A 19,680-nucleotide genomic window follows, 5' to 3' on the forward strand; every position below is an offset into this window, starting at 1 on the left:
TTTATAAGGCCAATATACACAATGTCATTGTGCTATATCATGATTAACCATCCAGACAGTTTTCAGTTCAGTTTTTATGCAAATATCTGGAACAAACTCCCAGAAAACTGAAGGTATGCTAGAACTCTTCAAAAGGTTTTTAGCTTTGATTTAAAAGGACTGCCTTTAATTGAGATTTTTTAAATCATTCTTCTACACTGTAATTTGTGTCTCTTATCTTATTTTGAAGCATCTTAATGCTTCACATTTTATGCAAAGCACTTTGAATTGCCTTAAACATGATGCCTTGCGCAAATTAACGACAAATACAGTAGCTCAACAAAAAGCTTGCATGTGAGCTTGTAGATCTGCTATTTTATTTATTTTAGAAATGGTAAAAATAAAATTTAAAATATAAAAAACTGCCCAAAATAGGGCCGCATGTTGGCAAACATTAGCATTAAACACTTACAAGTAGAGAACTGAAATAGCAACTGCAAGGTCGAAAACTGTCAAATTCAAGTAGTCAGACAGTGATAACACTTTGACCGTAATAACCGTCTACATATTTGTATCTCTAGATCTGTACCATGACAGTGTCATGTTTATCATGAATGTTGTAATAATTGACCAGTCCTTTCAGTCCTCAGTATGTCTCACTGTCTTGTCCTTTTTTATGAGTTCCAAACCATAATATTATGGATCAAAGTGTCTTTTGTTCACTTTCAAGCAAAGGGTATAACAATTCACAAGTCACAGTTTGGTATTTACCTCGCTAATGGAACGTTTTGGTGTGATTCCCATATAAAGAACGGACATGATAAAAATCATCATGTTGCTTTAATCATGGGAACCTGGGTCACTCTATTCAACTGACAATGACATATTGAATGACATATTGTGAATTTGGCCCGTGTGTGTGTATATATATATATATATATATATATATATAGAAATGGAGTGAGCACAACATGCTTACTAGAGACAGACAATTCTCTCTCTCTAGTTTCTCTCTCTAATTCATTCAAAGGTGTTGGGAATGCACAAACACAGCAGTATGTACATTTCCAACTGAGTCCTGCATTGGATGTTTGCAACATTTTGCTGAAGCAACATAAAGCAAATTGTTGAAGTTGTCATGTTCAACATACGTGTATTGCTCTTCACATTGCTTTGGGCTGTAAATGTGATTTAAGTTGCTAAATGTCGTGTTTTCACTTCGACTTACAGTATAAAATCGAATTGCTTCACACGCAAGAAATTCACACTGTGAATGAACATTTGTTTTGGGAAGTTTTGGGAAAAGGAGGTTTTTGTTTTGTATGTATAATTTATAATTTAATAGCAGCATTACTAAATTAATATTATTTTAAGCAAAATATATAACCAAAAAGTAAAAACGTCCAACATGTTCACTTGTGAGGAGTAACATCGTTTGGAAATCACTTCGACTGATGCATTTACAAAACACGCGATTTAATGCAGCTGTACGGCTGTGATCAGTCACTTCACAGCAGGTGTGCACGCAACGAGCTAAACGCAGCAGCATACTTTATGCCAAAAGCTGATGTGAGGAGGGGCTCATCAATACTTATGGACATCCCATGGTGTAAAAACAACTGGCACAACCGTTTTGTTCCGTTTTTGCTCTGCAGTTTACACTACAGTACATTCCAGCTTTGCTTTTTCAAAGATTGAGCAGCATTTATGAATTTGCAAACGAGCGAAAGACACTGGTTTTTACCATTTGCCTTAAATACCAACGTTCCATAATGATGAACACACGTGGGTGGTTTGAATGACCAAGTGCAGGTTAGCCCAAAGTAGCACAAATATATATTATGTTGAGATGCTTAATTTATTCTGGGCGGGAACCCCTTTTGGTGTTTTAACTAAGCATTATGTTATACTTTAGCTATTGAAAAATAGCAGATCTACAAGCTCATAGTGCGCCACCGAGTGGAGCGCTCCGAGCTTGTAGATCTGCTATTTTTTTTTTAATCGTGAAAATGCGGCACACATCTTATATATATATATATATTCTTTCAGAAGACTTATTTTTTTTATTTCGACGTCAGGCCTAAATGGCTTAATTTATGTTCAGCGGTGAGTGATCAGGAACTGAAACGGGTAAAAAAAGCTTACATAACAAGTTGTCAGTATAAAAACAGCCAACTCATAGCGGAACGGAGTAAAAAACCAGATGAGTTGGGGATGAAGGCACGTCGTTCTGCGCCTTATAGTACCAAGTCTGTGTCTGTGTGTCTGTCATTGTCCCGTCGGCCTATAATTCACCCTTACCACCCTATACACAGTGACAGCATCTCATCGTCATAGCAACAGACAAAACAATACAACATGTAAACAAAAACAACAACGGAGCATAAAACAGTTCATTTAAAGTTAATAATACATAATTCAACATAATGAACTACTATGGATAAAAAAAATATTATGTGAGAGAGATGTGTGGTTGCGTGTACTGTATGACTGGGGTATGTGGATCCCTTCACACTGTTAAAAGTCACATGCATTCTCCAAACTCTGTACCATGTATATTTCTTTTTTGTGTGTTTTTTTAGTGTCTGCGTGTGTGTACAGAATGTGTGTGAGTGTGGCATTTGGTTAGCTGGTATGCTAAGCACTTGGTAGCATTGGCTTTAAATACTTTCGTCCTGAGCCTCGAGACTGAGTCACATTCCATATCGTTTGCTGTCGGGCGGAAACCTCACTATGTCCACGACTGTACTTTTCAGGATTCACACAAAAATAGCAGAACTACAAGCTCAATGCAGCGCAATGCGACGTGGCATTAAGCTTGTAGATCTGCTAGTTTTGCCACTTTCGTGGGACCCTGTAGTATGAAGAAGTAGGGCATTAACCCATTTTGGGCGGGAACCCCTTTTGGTGTTTCAAACACCTATTCAAACACCAATATGCTTTAGCTATTGAAAAATAGCAGATCTACAAGCTCATAGCGCGAGTGGCGCGCTACGAGCTTGTAGGTCTGCTATTTTTGAAAAATCGTGAAAATATTTATTTCACAAAACTGGAGGATTTAGAAGATTTTTTTTTTTTAATTTCGAGGTCAGGCCTAAATGGGTTAATTTACGGAGGAAAAAAAAGGAGAAAAAAGTAAAACCTTAAAATATGGATACAAGGTTTCTGACAGACGCCAACGATAAGAGCCGCTCCCTCGTGGTCTGCAGTGAAACATCGAAGGGGAACGGCCCCGAGTCTGGATTGAAACTCAGCCCCTTGGCTGCTGCAGGACACATCTCAATACTGCCTTACTTCCTCTCCTCTCTCCTCGATGTCTCCCCTCCTCTCCTCATAGTCTCCCCCCTAGAGCTCCCATCTCCTCCACAGCCATTTTGTGGAAGGCAGAGGACAGGAGAGGACGGGAGGGGGCAGGGGAGGCGAAGAAACAGATAGAGACATAGAGGAGCGAGGACAAGATTGGCATGGAATAGAGCGGAGCAGAGCAGTCTTTGGCATTGAGATATGCCCTCCAGCAGCTTTGTGTGAGGGAGGGAGGCACAGAGGAGAGAGTGGAGGAGGAGGGAATACAACAACAAAAAAGACTTCAACATTGAGACTTGTCCTCCAGCAGATAGTGGGTCTTTCTGTGAAGCTGTGGGAGGGGGGGGTAAGGGTTAGTGAGGGGATGAGATGGGAGGAGCCAGCGCTTTTGACTGACATGGGGGGGAATGAAGCTGCTGAACCAATGGGGGCGTGGTTAAAGAGATGGGGATGGGGTGGGGGCGGGGCTAAAGCTACTGATTACTATGACAGGGTCTCCCAGAAAGCCACAAAATGACCCACTATCCACTTTTACCACGCTAGGATAGGGCTGGCTGTGTGTGTGTGTGTGTGTGTGTGCGTGTGTGTGCATGTGAGAGAGAGTTTGTGTATCAACGTGTGTCTGTATAGGTACACAGCCAATGTGTTTCCAGTCAAGCAACTTCACGTAAAAATCAGTCCAATCTGTGAGAAAGGAGGAGGACAATTAGCCTCTACTCTTTTGCACCTGCATCAATCTCCTCCTCTCCTCTTGCACCCTGCTTTCCTTCCTCATCTAAAATGTTGGGAAGGAGGAGCCGACCTTCCCCCAATTGTTCAAACAGTGATAGACGATGAGGAGGAGGAGGGGAGAGAGGAGGAAACACGAGGCGAGGAAAAAAGAGAGAGAGAGGCCAGGAGAGGAGAGGCCCAGGACTTAGAGAGGAGAAGAGGAGAGAGGATATGAGAGGAGCAGTGACTCTATTGCTCTCCCTCCTATTGCAGGTTTGGAGCCAGAGCCTTAAATAAAACACGAGTTTGGCCATGTCCGGTCTAAGCCATGCATAGACAGAGTTTGGGCCAACATTGGGCTTTTTAACATTACAGTCTGTCTGTCTGTCTCTCTGGCTTCTATTGGTGGAGAGTCGCCATTTTCCTGGTCATGTGACCTCTTGCTGCTGTCCCATTGGTTGAGTGGCCTAGTGGGCGTGGCCTAGTGGGTCTCTTTGAGGGCTTTGAGGAGAGGGGGGTTCTGGGTAATGATATGATCCTAGAGAGAGGACGACAACAACAACATCAACAAAAACAACTAAACAAAAACAACAACAACAACAAATTGGGTGCTAGGTGGGCGGGGCGTGCAGCAAGGCGGGGAAGTGTGGAGGTGTGGTCTACGCTAGCATAGAACTAGAGGTTCTAGAGAGGACGACATGCTGACGTCAGGTTGACTTTCACTAGACACGCTTTCTATGTAGTCACAGAATGTCTTGCCTAACCCATTTAAGCCTGACCTCAACATTTTTAAAAGATCTTCTAAATCCTCCAGTTTTCTAAAATAAAAATGTTCATGATTTTTCAAAAATAGCAGACCTACAAGCTCGTAGCGCGCCACTCGGTGGCGCGCTATGAGCTTGTAGATCTGCTATTTTTCAATAGCTAAATTATAACATAATGTTTAAAACACCAAAAAGGGGTTCCCGCCCCAAAATGGGCTAAAGCTAAAATTGGTTTGGGTTGTGATGCAACAGTCCCATGATGCAACAGTACTTACTGTACTCCATTGATTTTTTTACATTTTACCATGACTTGCATTGTCAGATGAAACAGAGCTCAAACTAAAGTCAATCCTTTAGTCGTTTTTAGTGCATAAACTAATGCAAAGTCGATTTTGACGACGATATTATACAAAACCAGACTCGGCATTTTTTGTCATTACTTTTTAAATAAAGATTTAAACTTCTTGTTGATTTTACTATTTGAAGATCCGGTCCGGATTTTCTCCATAATTCAAAACGTGTAAAATAAACGTTAAAAAAAAGAAAGAAAAAGATTGCAATGTTGTACTATTAGAGCACTGAAGTCAGACATCACTGCCACTAGAGGGCGCTATCCGCCTGGGTCAGTTATTGTTGGTATTGGAATTCCCATAGGCAAATCTTAGATTACGTCAAGAACCGTTTTCCAAAAATAAACAAATGTGCCAGGCGATTTCACTCGTATGATATGGAGCACCAACTGACGGTGAAAAAGTACTAATTTATCCAAACATAGACGTTTAATATTAAATGTAACTGAATATCATAAATGACAGTGCCGTGTGTGTACAGTATGTATGTACTGTATGTCTGTCGAACAGCTGACATATTTATATTACTCTTACAGATTCTGTCCGTCACACAAATCGCTACAGAGCATCTCTATAGTCATGTGATTAAGATGGATCTGTCAGATTTTTGAGCGGTGCCTAACTGCTCCAATGACTGGCCGCGGGTGTCTGTCTGTCTGTTTGGAGTACGAACAGTTGCAATACCGCTGGGTGACCCAAAGTGGCACTGTTGAGCAGCCTCAAAGGGCCATTTACACAGAGCACTGTAACTGCAGGCAGCCAGCGCTGTTGTTGAGCAGCCTGCACCGCTCAGTTCACACAGGTGTGATTTGCTATCAATAGAGCAACTATCGAAGAAATCTCACCAATATTTGGAGGTGCATCATGGCAAGGGCACCCTCACAACCAAACCTTTACCAAAGTGTAATTTTGCGTTAATTTCAAAGCATATTTAAAATATTCTTCTCATAATATGGTATATTGATACAGCTGTGGTATGATTATGTCACAAGCTGGGCGAGGTGAGCTCGTTTTGGCAGGCGACAGCGCCGTAGGACTAAACGGTGAAGCATGAATCAGGCTTCACACATTATGGACTCCATTTTCGTCACCGCTAAACCCCTTATCCCTAAACTTCTTTGCCTTTTTTTACTATTTTGCTAAACATTTTTGAATAGTTAAAATGGCCAGTCTACAAGCTCACAACGTGTCAATGTAGATTGGCTAGTTGAACTATTCAAAAATGTTTTTCAAAATAGTAAAAAAAGGCAAAGAAGTTTAGGGATAAGGGGTTTAGTGGTGACGAAAATGGAGCCCTATGTCCCCTGCTGACAATGCACTCACTGTCAAGAAATGCCTAAAAGGCAACTTCGCCCACTTGTAACCAGAATGTTATCATTGTATATATAGTGAGGAGGATGTGTCATTAGTGAGACATTACACTTTCCAATGAATTGTGTCTCTTGAGAGCTCGCCCTCTCTAAGCTTCTGGCAAAATGCCTCCAGATTTAATGAAGTGCGGCTCTTTAACATAAGCTGGCAGTGTTTTTGGCAGTGCCTAGAGAGTGAGTTCTCGAGATACCGAACAGATCCTCATTGCAATACCAATGAGTAAAAGTACCGGTAAGCAATGTTGTTGCCTTATGCTGTTGCTTTACAACTTTGGAGATTAACCCATTTTGGGCAGTCCCTTTTGGTGTTAGCATTATGTTATGCTTTAGCTATTGAAAAATAGCAGATCTACAAGCTCGTAGCGCGCCACTCGAGGTCTGCTATTTTTGAATAATCGAAGAACGACTGACATAGAAACATAGCTTTTTCAGAAAACTGTCAGGATGTAGAAGACGTTTTTAGAATCTGATCTCAGGTCAAAATGGGTTAATAGAGCCCGATCAATGCCAGATTTCTTTAGTCCTAGCGCACCGATTACTGAGAGACGAATATTGTGTAAGACAATATTGTGTAGAACACAAAATCAATTCTAATCAATTTAAAAGAGTTCAATAAGAAAGTCTCTGTACAGCATCGACAGAAAAACTGTCCAATAATCCTCTCGAGAAACTCTTAGTCTATGGTGGATCATGCTGGAAAGAACACATGCAGGGAGAGTGGGGCGCACGCACACACACACACACACACACGCACTCACATGTACACACACAACACAACACACATGCACGCACACAACACACCACGCAGATGTGGCGTGTGATTGGAAGGGTATCAAAGAGGCTCCTATGGGTGTTAGGGTGACGGTTGTTAGGTAAAAAAACAACCAAAGGGCAAAGGTTAGGAGAGGGGACAGCATCTCCACACCTGGCTCTGGGGGAGGGTGTGTGTGTTTGTTTGAGACAGTGCCGGTGTTGGCATGTGCATCCTGATGCATGTGTGTGTGTGTGTAATGACGTGTTTTTAACATCCATTTACTGAGTGACGTGCTGGGGCTGGACTGTGTCTTATGTTGCGCGTCGTACTCACACTGCGTGCTCGGGTCCGTGTCCGTGGTCAATTTGACGTAGTTGCTGGGGAACAGCCCCTCGCGTCCGTTCAGCTCTCCTTTCCACCAGTCACAGTCGTCCTTGCTGAGCACCGTGATCACCTGACCCTTCAGGAAGGCCAGCTCGTCGTCGTTCTGCGCCACGTAGTCGTACATGCCGATCACCTGACACAGCGCTATAACGACAAGCAGAGATCAGCTGACAGAGCTACAATGACAAGCAGAGATCACCTGACACAGCGCTATAACGACAAACAGAGATCACCTGACACAGCGCTATAGCGATAAACAGAGATCACCTGACAGCGCTATAACGACAAACAGAGATCACCTGACACAGCGCTATAACGACAAACAGAGATCAGCTGACACAGCGCTATAACGACAAGCAGAGATCACCTGACAGCGCTATAACGACAAACAGAGATCACCTGACACAGCGCTATAACGACAAGCAGAGATCACCTGACACAGCGCTATAACGACAAGCAGAGATCAGCTGACACAGCGCTATAACGACAAGCAGAGATCACCTGACATAGCGCTATAACGACAAGCAGAGATCACCTGACACAGCGCTATAACGACAAGCAGAGATCACCTGACACAGCGCTATAACGACAAGCAGAGATCGCCTGACACAGCGCTATAACGACAAGCAGAGATCACCTGACACAGCGCTATAACGACAAACATAGATCAGCTGACACAGCGCTATAACGACAAGCAGAGATCACCTGACACAGCGCTATAACGACAAGCAGAGATCAGCTGACACAGCGCTATAACGACAAGCAGAGATCACCTGACACAGCGCTATAACGACAAGCAGAGATCACCTGACACAGCGCTATAACGACAAGCAGAGATCACCTGACACAGCGCTATAACGACAAGCAGAGATCAGCTGACACAGCGCTATAACGACAAAAACGTTTTTTTTGGTGGTCTAGGCTTATCTTATATAGACAAATTCACAGAGAGGTGCCCTGGGCGCGGCCTAACCTGACTCCGCCAGATGGGTCAGCAGAGAGTACACTGGGTTCCCCCCTCCTGCATACACAGTGCTGCCTTGATCCCGCCTCTAGCTGCCGCTGATTGGCCAGGCCGTTTTGTGGCCCGGGCATCAAGTCTGCCTGAGAGTTCCCAGATGGGAGCAGGAGGGGGGGAACCCAGTGTACTCTCTGCTGCCCCACCTGGCGGAGTCAGGTTAGGCGCAGCCATTACTGAGGTGTAATCCATGGAGCAAGTGCTCTGTAGGCCAGGTGTAGCTAATCAGTGCTGCTGCGCTTAATGGTACACCTCAGTAATGGCCGCACCCAGGCAAGCCTCTGTGAATTTGTCTATAGACGGTCTATATATAGACGCTTAAGAACAGCTAATGAACATCTAAGCTAAACCTGGGCGGCAAAAATAAATTCTCACTTTTAGACCAGTTATAACCCGGGTTTTAGATGGACGTCTAATAGCAAGACTATCGCTCAGCGAGACATCAGTATTTAGTACCTTCAAAGCGCTATGTCTAAATTCCCTGAATCAAACAACTCAGCAGTAAAACCTAGATACTCTGAAATCAGGCTTCTGAATAGTACAGGTTAACCCATTTTGGGCGGGAACCCCTTTTGGTGTTAGCATCATGTTATGCTTTAGCTATTGAAAAATAGCAGAGCTACAAGCTCATAGCGCTACAAGCTTGTAGGTCTGCTATTTTTGAAAAATCGAAGAACGACTGACATAGAAACATAGTTTTTTCAGAAAACTGTCAGGATGTAGAAGACATTTTTAGAATCTGATCTCAGGTCAAAAAGAGAAAGCAACGGAGGAGATGTTGTCCTTGACACTGTTGAGGGAGACAGTGGAAATGAATATCTCAATATTGATCCCCTCAGGTGGAGACCGTAAGGTGTTGATCACCAGCTGCTCCAGCTTTGTGACTGTAATGTCCCTGATTAAAACACTTACACCCCAACTGCTCCCCCATTCCCCAGCCCTGCTGCACACTGCTCCAATATGGACGAGTCAAATGTAGAGTAGTAATTTACCCCCCCCCCTGTGGGCTGGGTCATCCATTTTGACCTGAGATCAGATTCTAAAAATGTCTTCTACATCCGGACAGTTTTCTGAAAAAGCTATGTTTCTGTCAGTCGTTCTTCGATTTTTCAAAAATAGCAGACCTACAAGCTCGTAGCGCGCCACTCGGTGGCGCGCTATGAGCTTGTAGATCTGCTATTTTTCAATAGCTAAAGCATAACACAATGCTAACACCAAAAGGGGTTCCCGCCCAAAATGGGTTAAGTTATTATTATGATTTACTAAAAGTGAGTATGGAGTATCTGTGTGTGTACTGCTGTGTAATACCTGTGTTGGGAGGGGCCAGTTTAGGCGGGGTGGGCTCAGTGGGCGTGGTCTTGCTGGTGCTGGGGCTCAGCAGTTTGACGTAATTGGCTGGAAACCAGCCGATCTGACGCTTTTTCCCTCGGGCCTGTGAAACGACAGTGAGTCAAAGTCATGGTCAATACTACGTTGACTTATTCATACACATTTCCAGACAAGAGTCACGTTCAGTCATATCCATGCATTCAATCAAGTACTGTAAATGGTAAATGGTAAATGGTGCATTTATATAGCGCCTTTATCCAAGGCGCTTTACATAGATTGTGCATTACATTCACCCATTCACACACCGATGGCAGCGGAAACCATGCAAGGCACCAACTAGCACATCGGGAGCAATTAGGGGTTCAGTGTCTTGCCCAAGGACACTTCGACAGTAACTCTGGGGGAGCCCGGGTTCGAACTGGCAACCTTGCGGTTCCCATCCAGGCACTCTACCCCTGAACCACCGCCGCCCCTACTGTACGTATGTATGCAAGTGTACCTGGAGTTCCCCTTCCCACCAACCCCCAGGGTTTTTTTTCCTGATGAGAATGAGCTGTCCTGGAGCCAATGTCAGTTGCTCTGCTCCTGTGGCGCTATAGGGGGCAATCACCTGGGCTATCTCTGGTTGACAGACAGACGGACAGAAACAGTACCAATTGGTCATCATCATACTGGTATTTCAAAGTAGTGCAGCAAATGTTAGCAGCCTCGGGTGGTAGTGCAGCTCTATATTGCTTGCCCATGGGGCTGTCGTGTAATGTTGCCGTCTTTCCTTGGTAATTCGCCTCAAAAGCCACGTAGTTCCATATACTGTAGGATTCGTGACTCTGGCCAAATTCTGAACAAAAGTCGAGCGAAATTGTGCGAGAAATAGATTGAAAGAGGAAACGCAATATTAACTGACTTTTGTCCAGGACTCAGTCTCAAATTTCTCTCCGTACGTATCTTCAGCAAGGTGACCCCGTGACAAGACTCTCACATTATTTTCAAGTGAAGCAAACAAAATGAGGCAGGGTTTTGTGGGCAACAATGTATGTGTTGTGTTTTCCAACGAAGTGTCTATAAGAAAATAGTGTAGAAGTTGAGAGTATTGGAATCAGGAGATCACTTCGCAAACACAAATAAAACGTAGTCGTACACGCCAAAGTAAAACCCACACTGACACAATTGAATTAAGTGAATTCAAAGTACTGGTGAATTTATCACTGACAGTAATGTTGAAATGGTATGCTGATTCTCACTTGAAATTTCAGGATGTTAAAGGAGAATTCCATACTAAAAGGCTTTCTTACCTTATTTTGTAGTCGTTACATCCACACCAAAGAGGTCCAGGTGTTATTTTGTGCAAAAGCTCCTTATTGGCTATTTCCCCTACCATAAGCCCTAAATGAATTGCATTGAATGGGAATTGAATGGGGCTATGGGGTGTTGTGCTAATTCGCTTATTTCCATCTAAATAAGTAGTAAAGTGTGCCGCTTGGGATATTATTTACATTATGAAGAGAGGATATATACAAAATATTCAATGCAATTCATTGAGGGCTTATGGTAGGGGAAATAGCCAATAAGGAGTTTTTGCACAAAGAAACACCTGGACATCTTTGGTGGGGACGTAACGACTACAAAGAAAGGTAAGAAAGCCTTCTAGCATGGAATTCTCCTTTAAGGAGTAAGGAGTCACCTGGCTAATCTTCTTGTCTCCGATTGGTACAGTAGATGACAAACCATTGCCAACTAAGATTACTTTCTGATCAAGACAAGAGTAGATATCAAAGCGATATAGCGTATTCAGCAGAACGAGACATTTAGAGTTGGAAATAAACTTTGTTTTTGTGTGGTGGTAGTGAACTGTAGTAAACCGTGCCTGCCGGCCTACCTGGTTTCTTCCCTAGACTGCCAGTCTTCCCTGCTGGACCCAAACACTAGAGAGAGAGGCATAAAATGAGAAAGGTTGTAGACAAATGTTGTGTAGAATTAGACCAAAATAACAAAACAAGTTGTTACCCGTACTAAACAAATGCTGCATTCCAAATCAATAGCAACTAGAAAAAGTGCCCCTTGTGGGGCACAGGTCTCCACCAGGCCAGGTCAGGTTGTGGCCTCCTGGTGGCGCTATAATAGGCCAATGTGAAAAGGGTTCCATTTGTTCTTACACCATTGATGGCAATTGGGTGATTTGAGGCATTTTGTTCCAAAAATGTGTTTTGCAAAAATCCACCTGTTGGTGGTTGCTATAACAGGCCAATGTGAAAAGGGTGGGATATATTCCTCAGCCTAGTAGAAAAGTCTGTGAAAGATTTCACGTAATTTGCACGTTCATCGTTCAGGCTGACACACAGACAACAAAACACGGACGGACGTAGTGCAAAACATACTCTCTCCCCATGCCTTAACCTAACCTTAACCCTCTCCCAACCCTTAACGCACCCCTCACCAACCTTAATCCGGTCGTCTTAACGCACCCCTCACCAACCTTATGTCTAACCAATGACTAGTCTAAACTAAGTATGCCTCCCGGACACAATAACCAACAGGTCATATTTTCACAGCTACGGGGCATTGTTCCCACAACTCTCTTGACTGTCATATAATGACAATATACCATGGCCTACTGTAAGTTGTTGCTTTAACCCATTTAGGCCTGACGTCGAAATAAATAAAAAGTCTTCTGAAAGAATATTATATTCAAATATTTGTGCCACATTTTCACGATTTTTCAAAAATAGCAGACCTACAAGCTCGTAGCGCGCCACTCGGTGGCGCACTATGAGCTTGTAGATGTGCTATTTTTCAATAGCTAAAGTATAACATAATGCTTAGTTAAAACACCAAAAGGGGTTCCCGCCCAGAATGGGTTAATCACACAGTTACCAAATATGGACACTGGTCTGTGATTCAAGGAAGACTTGACTGGCAAGACCATTAGAGATGGCCAAACTTGAAAATAAAGTGTCAATATTTAGAGCTAAAAACATACAAAATCAGAAACGCATGCATATCCCTTAGGGTTTATGTCCCACACAAATCTAATTCTAAATTGAAATTGTCATTTTAGATTTTAATTATTATACTGCCAGAATTGTTACAGTCTGTAGTCCCATCCCTGCCAAAAGTCCTTTCAGTGAGGTGCCTTATTCAAGGGGCAAAAATTACCCTGGGTCTTAAACCATTCTGGGCGGGAACCCCTTTTGGTGTTAGCATTATGTTATGCTTTAGCTATTGAAAAATAGCAGATCTAGCAGATTCATAGCGCGCCACCGAGTGGCGCGCTACGAGCTTGTAGGTCTGCTATTTTTGAAAAATCGAAGAACGACTGACATAGAAACATAGCTTTTTCAGAAAAGAAGACATTTTTAGAATCTGATCTCAGGTCAAAATGGGTTAAGTGGAAGTTAGCGAACAGCAGTCCTCCCGTGGGAGGATTGCGGACCCCCCAATGCATTAATTCTGTAACCGCGACCAGCGACGCTTTTGTTACGAGCCGTGAATAAAGCTCTCGTTTTGATCAAAACTTGCGGGCCGTGAACCGGAAGTAAACAAAGGCTGTGTAACGATTGTGTTTACTTTCACCCGAAATATTTATTTTGTAACCGCGATCATTGATTATTTAGTTATATGGTGCTTATGTGCTTATCTTACGCACTTTAACCATATTATATACTTCAAAAATAACAGATATAAGTTCATAGCGCATTAACTCAAATCTTTGCTTCTTTTTTTAACCCATTTTGAGCAGGAACCCCTTTTGGTGTTTTAAACATTATGTTGTAATTTAGCTATTGAAAAATAGCAGATCTACAAGTTCATAGCGCGCCACTCGGTGGCGCGCTATGAACTTGTAGATCTGCTATTTTTCAACTTGTAGGTCTATTTTTGAAAAATCGTTAAAATGTGCCTCAAATCTTTCAGAAAATTGTCATGATTTAGAAAACTTTTCTCCGATGTCAGGCCTGAATTGGTTAACTCAAGAATTATTCCTCTCACCTCGGACGCAGCAGAGTCCCGCGGTTTGACGTAATTGGACGGGAAGACGCCGGTCTTGCCGCCGACCACGCCCGTCCACCAGTCCCCTTCTTTCCTGGTCACCATGACCACGTCCCCCTGCTGGAAGCTCAGGTCACCCTGCTCGCTGCTCTCGTACGTGTACATGGCTAGGTATTCTGTATATGCACACACACACACACACACAGTCACACGCACACACACAGGACTTTTAAGACCAAATTGGCTAAATGATATGATATAGTGCGAGGCATTGTGAGATTGTAGTTTGAGACTGAGTCAAACTAAATATAATGCCTCAAAGCCTACAGTTCCTTGCTTGTCAGGGTGGGGGGGGGGGGGGGGGGGGGGGGGGGGGTCCCAGTTCAAATATGATTATTTTGGGAGGTTTGCAGCCTGAAAGGTTTGGTAACCCCTTGACATAGTGTGTGTGTGTGTGTGTGTGTGTGTGTGTGTGTGTGTGTGTGTGTGTGTGTGTGTGTGTGTGTGTGTGTGTGCGCGCGTGGCTGTCACCTTCTCCAGACTCGGAGGGTTTGGTAGGGGAGGGTGAAGGGCGTTTCCCACTGGGAGGGCTTTCTGAAGCTCCAGACTCACTGCAAGACAAAAACCCAGTTAGTAAATTAATACGGTAAAGATTACTTATCGTAGTTTGGATATGAAGGGCTATATCTATAGTTGAAATATTTTAAAATGTTTTTCAAAATAGCAAATATAGAGGCTAAGGGGTGGCGCAGGATAGTGTGTTATCAAAGTTCTTGCGATAAACCAAAGAGAGCATTTTTAAATGGAGTTGATGTACAGATTAACCCATTTTGGGTGGGAACCCCTTTTGGTGTTAGCATTATGTTATAATTTAGCTATTGAAAACGACTGACATAGAAACATAGCATTTTCAGAAAACTGTCAGGATGTAGAAGACATTTTTAGAATCTGATCTCAGGTGAAAATGGGTTAAAAAGAAAAAGAAAAAAAAATAATATATAAAATGTTTGTGCTCACCTGGTGTTCTTGCTGCGTGGCGTGGGGGTGGTGCTGGTGACCGTACTCGAAGCAGAGATGAGCTTCACGTAGCTTTTAGGGAACCAGCCTCTCTGTCCGGTCTGAAGTTCACCGAGCCACCACATGTCCTGCTGTTCCAGCACGGTAATTATCTACAAGGACAATAATGCACTGTTATTGTCTGGTATGGCCTGCAGCATACACGAGAGCTACAATAATAGGCAAACCCAACAGGTTAACAATGAAGAAATGAAAAAATCCGCACACCATTTGATGCTCCCAAAATATCTTTACTGGTATGTAACGGGGCAGCGGTGGCCGAACGGATTGCGGAGCGGTCTTGATACCGGAAGGTCGCCAGTTCGAATCAGCGGTCCGACACGTTAAAATTACCACCGCTGAAGTGCCCTTGAACAAGGCATTGAACCACTACGATGAAATGTTCTATGAGCAGGGTCTGGCTGGAAACAAGTTCTTCAGCTTAGCCCAGATACCCTGGGTAAATATAGTAATCATTTCATTTCATTTCAATGTTTCGGGCCGCAGCCCTTCCTCAGACCTTCAAGGAATGAGTAGACAATACATGTTTTGTATATACACAAGATATACAAAATCCATATACAATATATTCATAATTGTCCCAAAACATTTACAGACATTGTAACCAGAACTCAGGCTGATCAGGCCTTCATACTGCTACCTAAGAGGCGCCTCTTGTCTACTCTAAATGCAAGTAAAAAGTAGGGACAACACAATACCTTATTTCAAAAATCACACCCGTGTGAACTGAGTGGTGTAAGGTCTTATATAAACTGATCAACTGTGGTCTGACGTAATGAAATCACACCCGTGTGAACTGGGTGACCATAGCAACCATGCTCATGTTTTGGTACGAACAGACACGTAAACTAACAAAGCCAGTTGTAGGAGTGGTTTATACCACTCAAAAACAGGAGAGTCAATTACAAATATGTACCCGAAAACAACCAGGATGAGACCAGGATGAACCCACAGGTTCATTCATGTGCGGCAGAATACCTCGTTCTTGTTGAAGTTGAGGTGGTTGTCCTTCTTGGCTCTCCAGGGATACAAAGCCTGAGCCTGGAGACCTTCTACCTTCTCTCCCTGAGAGAGACAGAGGGGAAGATAAAGAGACCAGGAATGTATAAATATTCTCACATTTCTGTCATTAAATGCAACGTGGAAATAGCAGATCCACAAGGTGTTGCTATGCAACATGTGAGCTAGCTAGCTTTAGTCATAATAATAATTTCTTCTTCTGTTTTCTACATGAATATAACCACATTATAACCATATAAAATGAAATGGGAGTTAAATGCTGCAATTTGTAAAAACGGCAAAATATGACTCCTATACGTTGTTGAAGTGGGACTCATCAAATGTCCCTGGGACTCATCTAAAAGACCATCCCTGCATCCCGGGACTTATTACATTGAAAACATATTTACATCACTGTGAGCGTCTAGATCTGGCATTTTCACTATTTCTGAAATGGGACGTACTGTAAGTGATTAGAATGTTGTCGTTTTAAGTTTGTAAATTCCTTTAGTTTGGGTCTCAAGCTAAAAAGGTTTGGGAAGCCCTAATTTCAGGAACCTCAGTACTCGTTTTTCTGGATTCTATAAGACAACTACTGTGTGTGTGTGTGTGTGTGTGTGTGTGTGTGTGTTACCTGTCCTAGTACAGGAGAAGGGGAGGAGCCTGTTGTCATAGTAGCGGGTGTGAAGGCAGACCGTTGCCGTAGCTGTGCTGAGGGAACACTGAGCGAAGGGTTCTGATTCGTTGGTTGAGAGGTCGGCCAGGCGTCCCACCCCTCACTCTCTGATTGGCTAGCCGTAGACGAGGGCCAACTGGACACATTAATGTTTGCACACAGACACTTTGACATTTTGGTACATTTTTCCATAGATATATATAAAGGCTAGATGGCTCAAGGCGGAGTCTCTGACGTAGTCCACCCGGCGGCCATCTTGCTGAGGGACTACAGTACAGTATGTTCTATGGCAGCTCAAACAAAAATAGTCATAACTCGCTCAAATCTTGACGGATTTACAAACGGGTCGGTTTAATACAAATGTTATCAATGTGGCTATGATTCAGGACGCTTATATGCTTAATTTTATTTTTTTTATAAAAATGTCATATAAAAGCATATAAGTATGTGGACGTCTCTGACGTTTATAACAAACCAAACCGTTTGAAAATCGGTTGAAAATTAAGCAAGTTATGGTTATTTAAAAAGTATATGCCCCATAGACACAATGTTATGCTGCTATGTTATGATATATATATATATATATATATATATATATATATGTATATGCATTTTTCCACCAGATACCGTGGGTACAGTATACATGGTATACGGAAAAGGATAAAATAAATCTATAACATTAAACTGCATTATATACAAATTGTATCACTCAAATCTGTTATAACCTCTACATCAGGGGTCTTCAATGTGTTTCAGGCCAAGGACCCCATAGTTGAGACTAGAGAGATGAAGCAGGGATCCCCACTACATTATCGTATAAAACTGTTTGCAGATCAAACTTTTTTATACATTTCATAGACTTTTTGACAATGCTACTGTACACATTGTGTAGTGTCGTGTTGGATTCATGTAATTGAGTATCTTCATACAGTTAATCACTTAAATATATCTTTGCTGAAAATAACCAACCTAAATCCAGACCCACAGGAACGCACCCAGGGTGCCGGCCCGATTCCGGCGAGCCGCCCTGTGTCCGAAACGGTTGAGAAATGACAGAGTTACCGTGTGGGGGTCCCTCTACTGTACCCTCTACTGTACTGTACTGTCACTGTACTGACCCACAGGAACGCACCCAGGGTGCCGGCCCGATTCCGGCGAGCCGCCCCGCGTCCGAAACGGTTGAGAAATGACAGAGTTACCGTGTGGGGGTCCCTGTACTGTACTGTACTGTACTGTACTGTACTGTACTGTACTGTACTGTACTGTACTGTACTGTACTGTACTGTACTGTACTGTACTGTACTGGTACACCCGCAATCACCATATATACAGTTAATATGTGCGAGTATGTTTGTGTGTGTGTCCGGTTGCGCACAGGTGGCGAAAAACAACCATGCTGTTTTCGTGCTCAGAAGCACCCAGCCACCCACCCAGCCAGCCAGCCACCCACCCACACACATAGCTCCGTAAGGGAGTGGTTGCACCACTCAAAAACAAAATGTGGGTAACAAAAAATAAAGGGATCCCATACTAATGTGTTCGGCGACCCACAAATGGGCCATGACCCAGCTTTTGGGAACCTACATGACAGAAAAACATTACTCACGTGGTGCTGAAGTCGGCCCAGTTGCTATTGGCCGAGGGGGCAGTGGAAGGATGCCCAGGGGCTGGGGGAGGCGTCGACATTGGCTGTTGTTGGGCCGGTGTGGGCGTGCCCGTGGCAGAGGTGCGCAGGTTGATTGGCGCTTCGCTGTCGGGGATCCGCTCGGCGTAGTTGGCTGGAAACCAGCCGGTTCGACCCCTCAACTCTCCTCCCAGCCAACCGGGTTCTCCCGTTTGTGATTCGTCCACCTATCAGGAACATGTGCACCAGGTTTAACACACATGCTCATGTCGTATGGAATTCTCTATCGATTACTTAACCCGTTAGAACCAGGAAAGCATCTATGTCACTTCAGATTTTAGCTAAATATATCTGTTGTTGGCTATTAAAAAATAGCAGATATACAAGCTCCTGACACGTCACGTCGAGCCACTCTATAAGCCTGCTATTTTGTGCAAATCTTTGAATAATATATCTTCTTAAGCAAACATTTTTAACTAAAATCTTTGCTTCTGGGGTGTCACTGGAACACAATATTTTGAATGGGGCTCGGCGGCCAAATACATATAATTTTGGGGGTCCTTGACACGAAAACATTTGAGAACCACAGACATAGCATAGGTTTTTCAGAAAACATAGGGTTTAGAAGACATTTGTAGAATCTTAATTGGTTAATTGCTGAGCTATGCTCTAAATATATTCAGCTTTCTTAACCCGTTTTGGGCGGGAACCCCTTTTGGTGTTAGCATTATGTTATGCTTTAGCTATTGTAAAATAAAAGATCTACAAGCTCATAGCGCGCCACCGAGTGGCGCGCTACGAGCTTGTAGATCTGCTATTTTTGAAAAATAGAAGAACGACTGACATAGAAACATAGCTTTTTCAGAAAACTGTCAGGATGTAGAAGACATTTTTAGAATCTGATCTCAGGTCAAAATGGGTTCCCTTGTGGTTAGAGTGTCCACCCTGAAACTGGGATTCGATCCCCGGCCGGGTCATACCAAAGACTGTAAAAATGGGACTCAATGTTTCCCTGCTTGGCAGTTGGCATCGATTGGGGGGTCAAATCAACTAATCAAATGATTCCCGAGCGTGAGCGGTGAGCGTGGCACAGCTGCAGCTCACCGCTCCCTTGGCTGCGGCTCACCGCTCCAAGAGATGGGTCAAATGCGGAGAGCAAATTTCACTGCGGTAATGTGTGTGTGTGACAAATCGTACGACCTTGACTTTGACTAAACTGGCAACTCCAGGGTGGGAAAGCATGACGACATAACAAACACCAAAAACGAAGGCAAACCGTTTTGTCTATTTCAAAGTTCCAAATCATTCCACTCAAAGATGTGACCCTTCCTCAGATCATACAGTACTAAAAATCTACA

At 43.3% G+C, this 19,680-nt stretch overlaps 1 protein-coding gene across 3 annotated transcripts in view; it reads right to left on the bottom strand.

Moving 5' to 3' along the window:
• itsn1 (intersectin 1 (SH3 domain protein)) overlaps nucleotides 1–19,680 on the bottom strand; it is a 96,807-nt gene that overhangs the window by 22,989 nt on the left and 54,138 nt on the right. For 2 of the 3 annotated variants that reach the window (XM_079512953.1, XM_079512951.1), the window contains exons 21-30: nucleotides 18,305–18,549; nucleotides 16,657–16,834; nucleotides 16,002–16,088; nucleotides 14,964–15,115; nucleotides 14,478–14,557; nucleotides 13,947–14,122; nucleotides 11,839–11,884; nucleotides 10,462–10,583; nucleotides 9,942–10,065; nucleotides 7,565–7,759 (exon numbers count right to left, since the gene is read on the bottom strand). In XM_079512953.1, coding sequence (XP_079369079.1) covers nucleotides 7,565–7,759; nucleotides 9,942–10,065; nucleotides 10,462–10,583; nucleotides 11,839–11,884; nucleotides 13,947–14,122; nucleotides 14,478–14,557; nucleotides 14,964–15,115; nucleotides 16,002–16,088; nucleotides 16,657–16,834; nucleotides 18,305–18,549 — 1,405 coding nt within the window. The remainder of the gene's footprint in view (nucleotides 1–7,564; nucleotides 7,760–9,941; nucleotides 10,066–10,461; nucleotides 10,584–11,838; nucleotides 11,885–13,946; nucleotides 14,123–14,477; nucleotides 14,558–14,963; nucleotides 15,116–16,001; nucleotides 16,089–16,656; nucleotides 16,835–18,304; nucleotides 18,550–19,680) is intronic. The other variant, XM_079512952.1, reaches the window with a different exon arrangement.

The sequence above is a fragment of the Electrona antarctica genome (genome assembly GCF_951216825.1).
Source record: "Electrona antarctica genome assembly, chromosome: 10".
Taxonomy (NCBI): domain Eukaryota; kingdom Metazoa; phylum Chordata; class Actinopteri; order Myctophiformes; family Myctophidae; genus Electrona; species Electrona antarctica.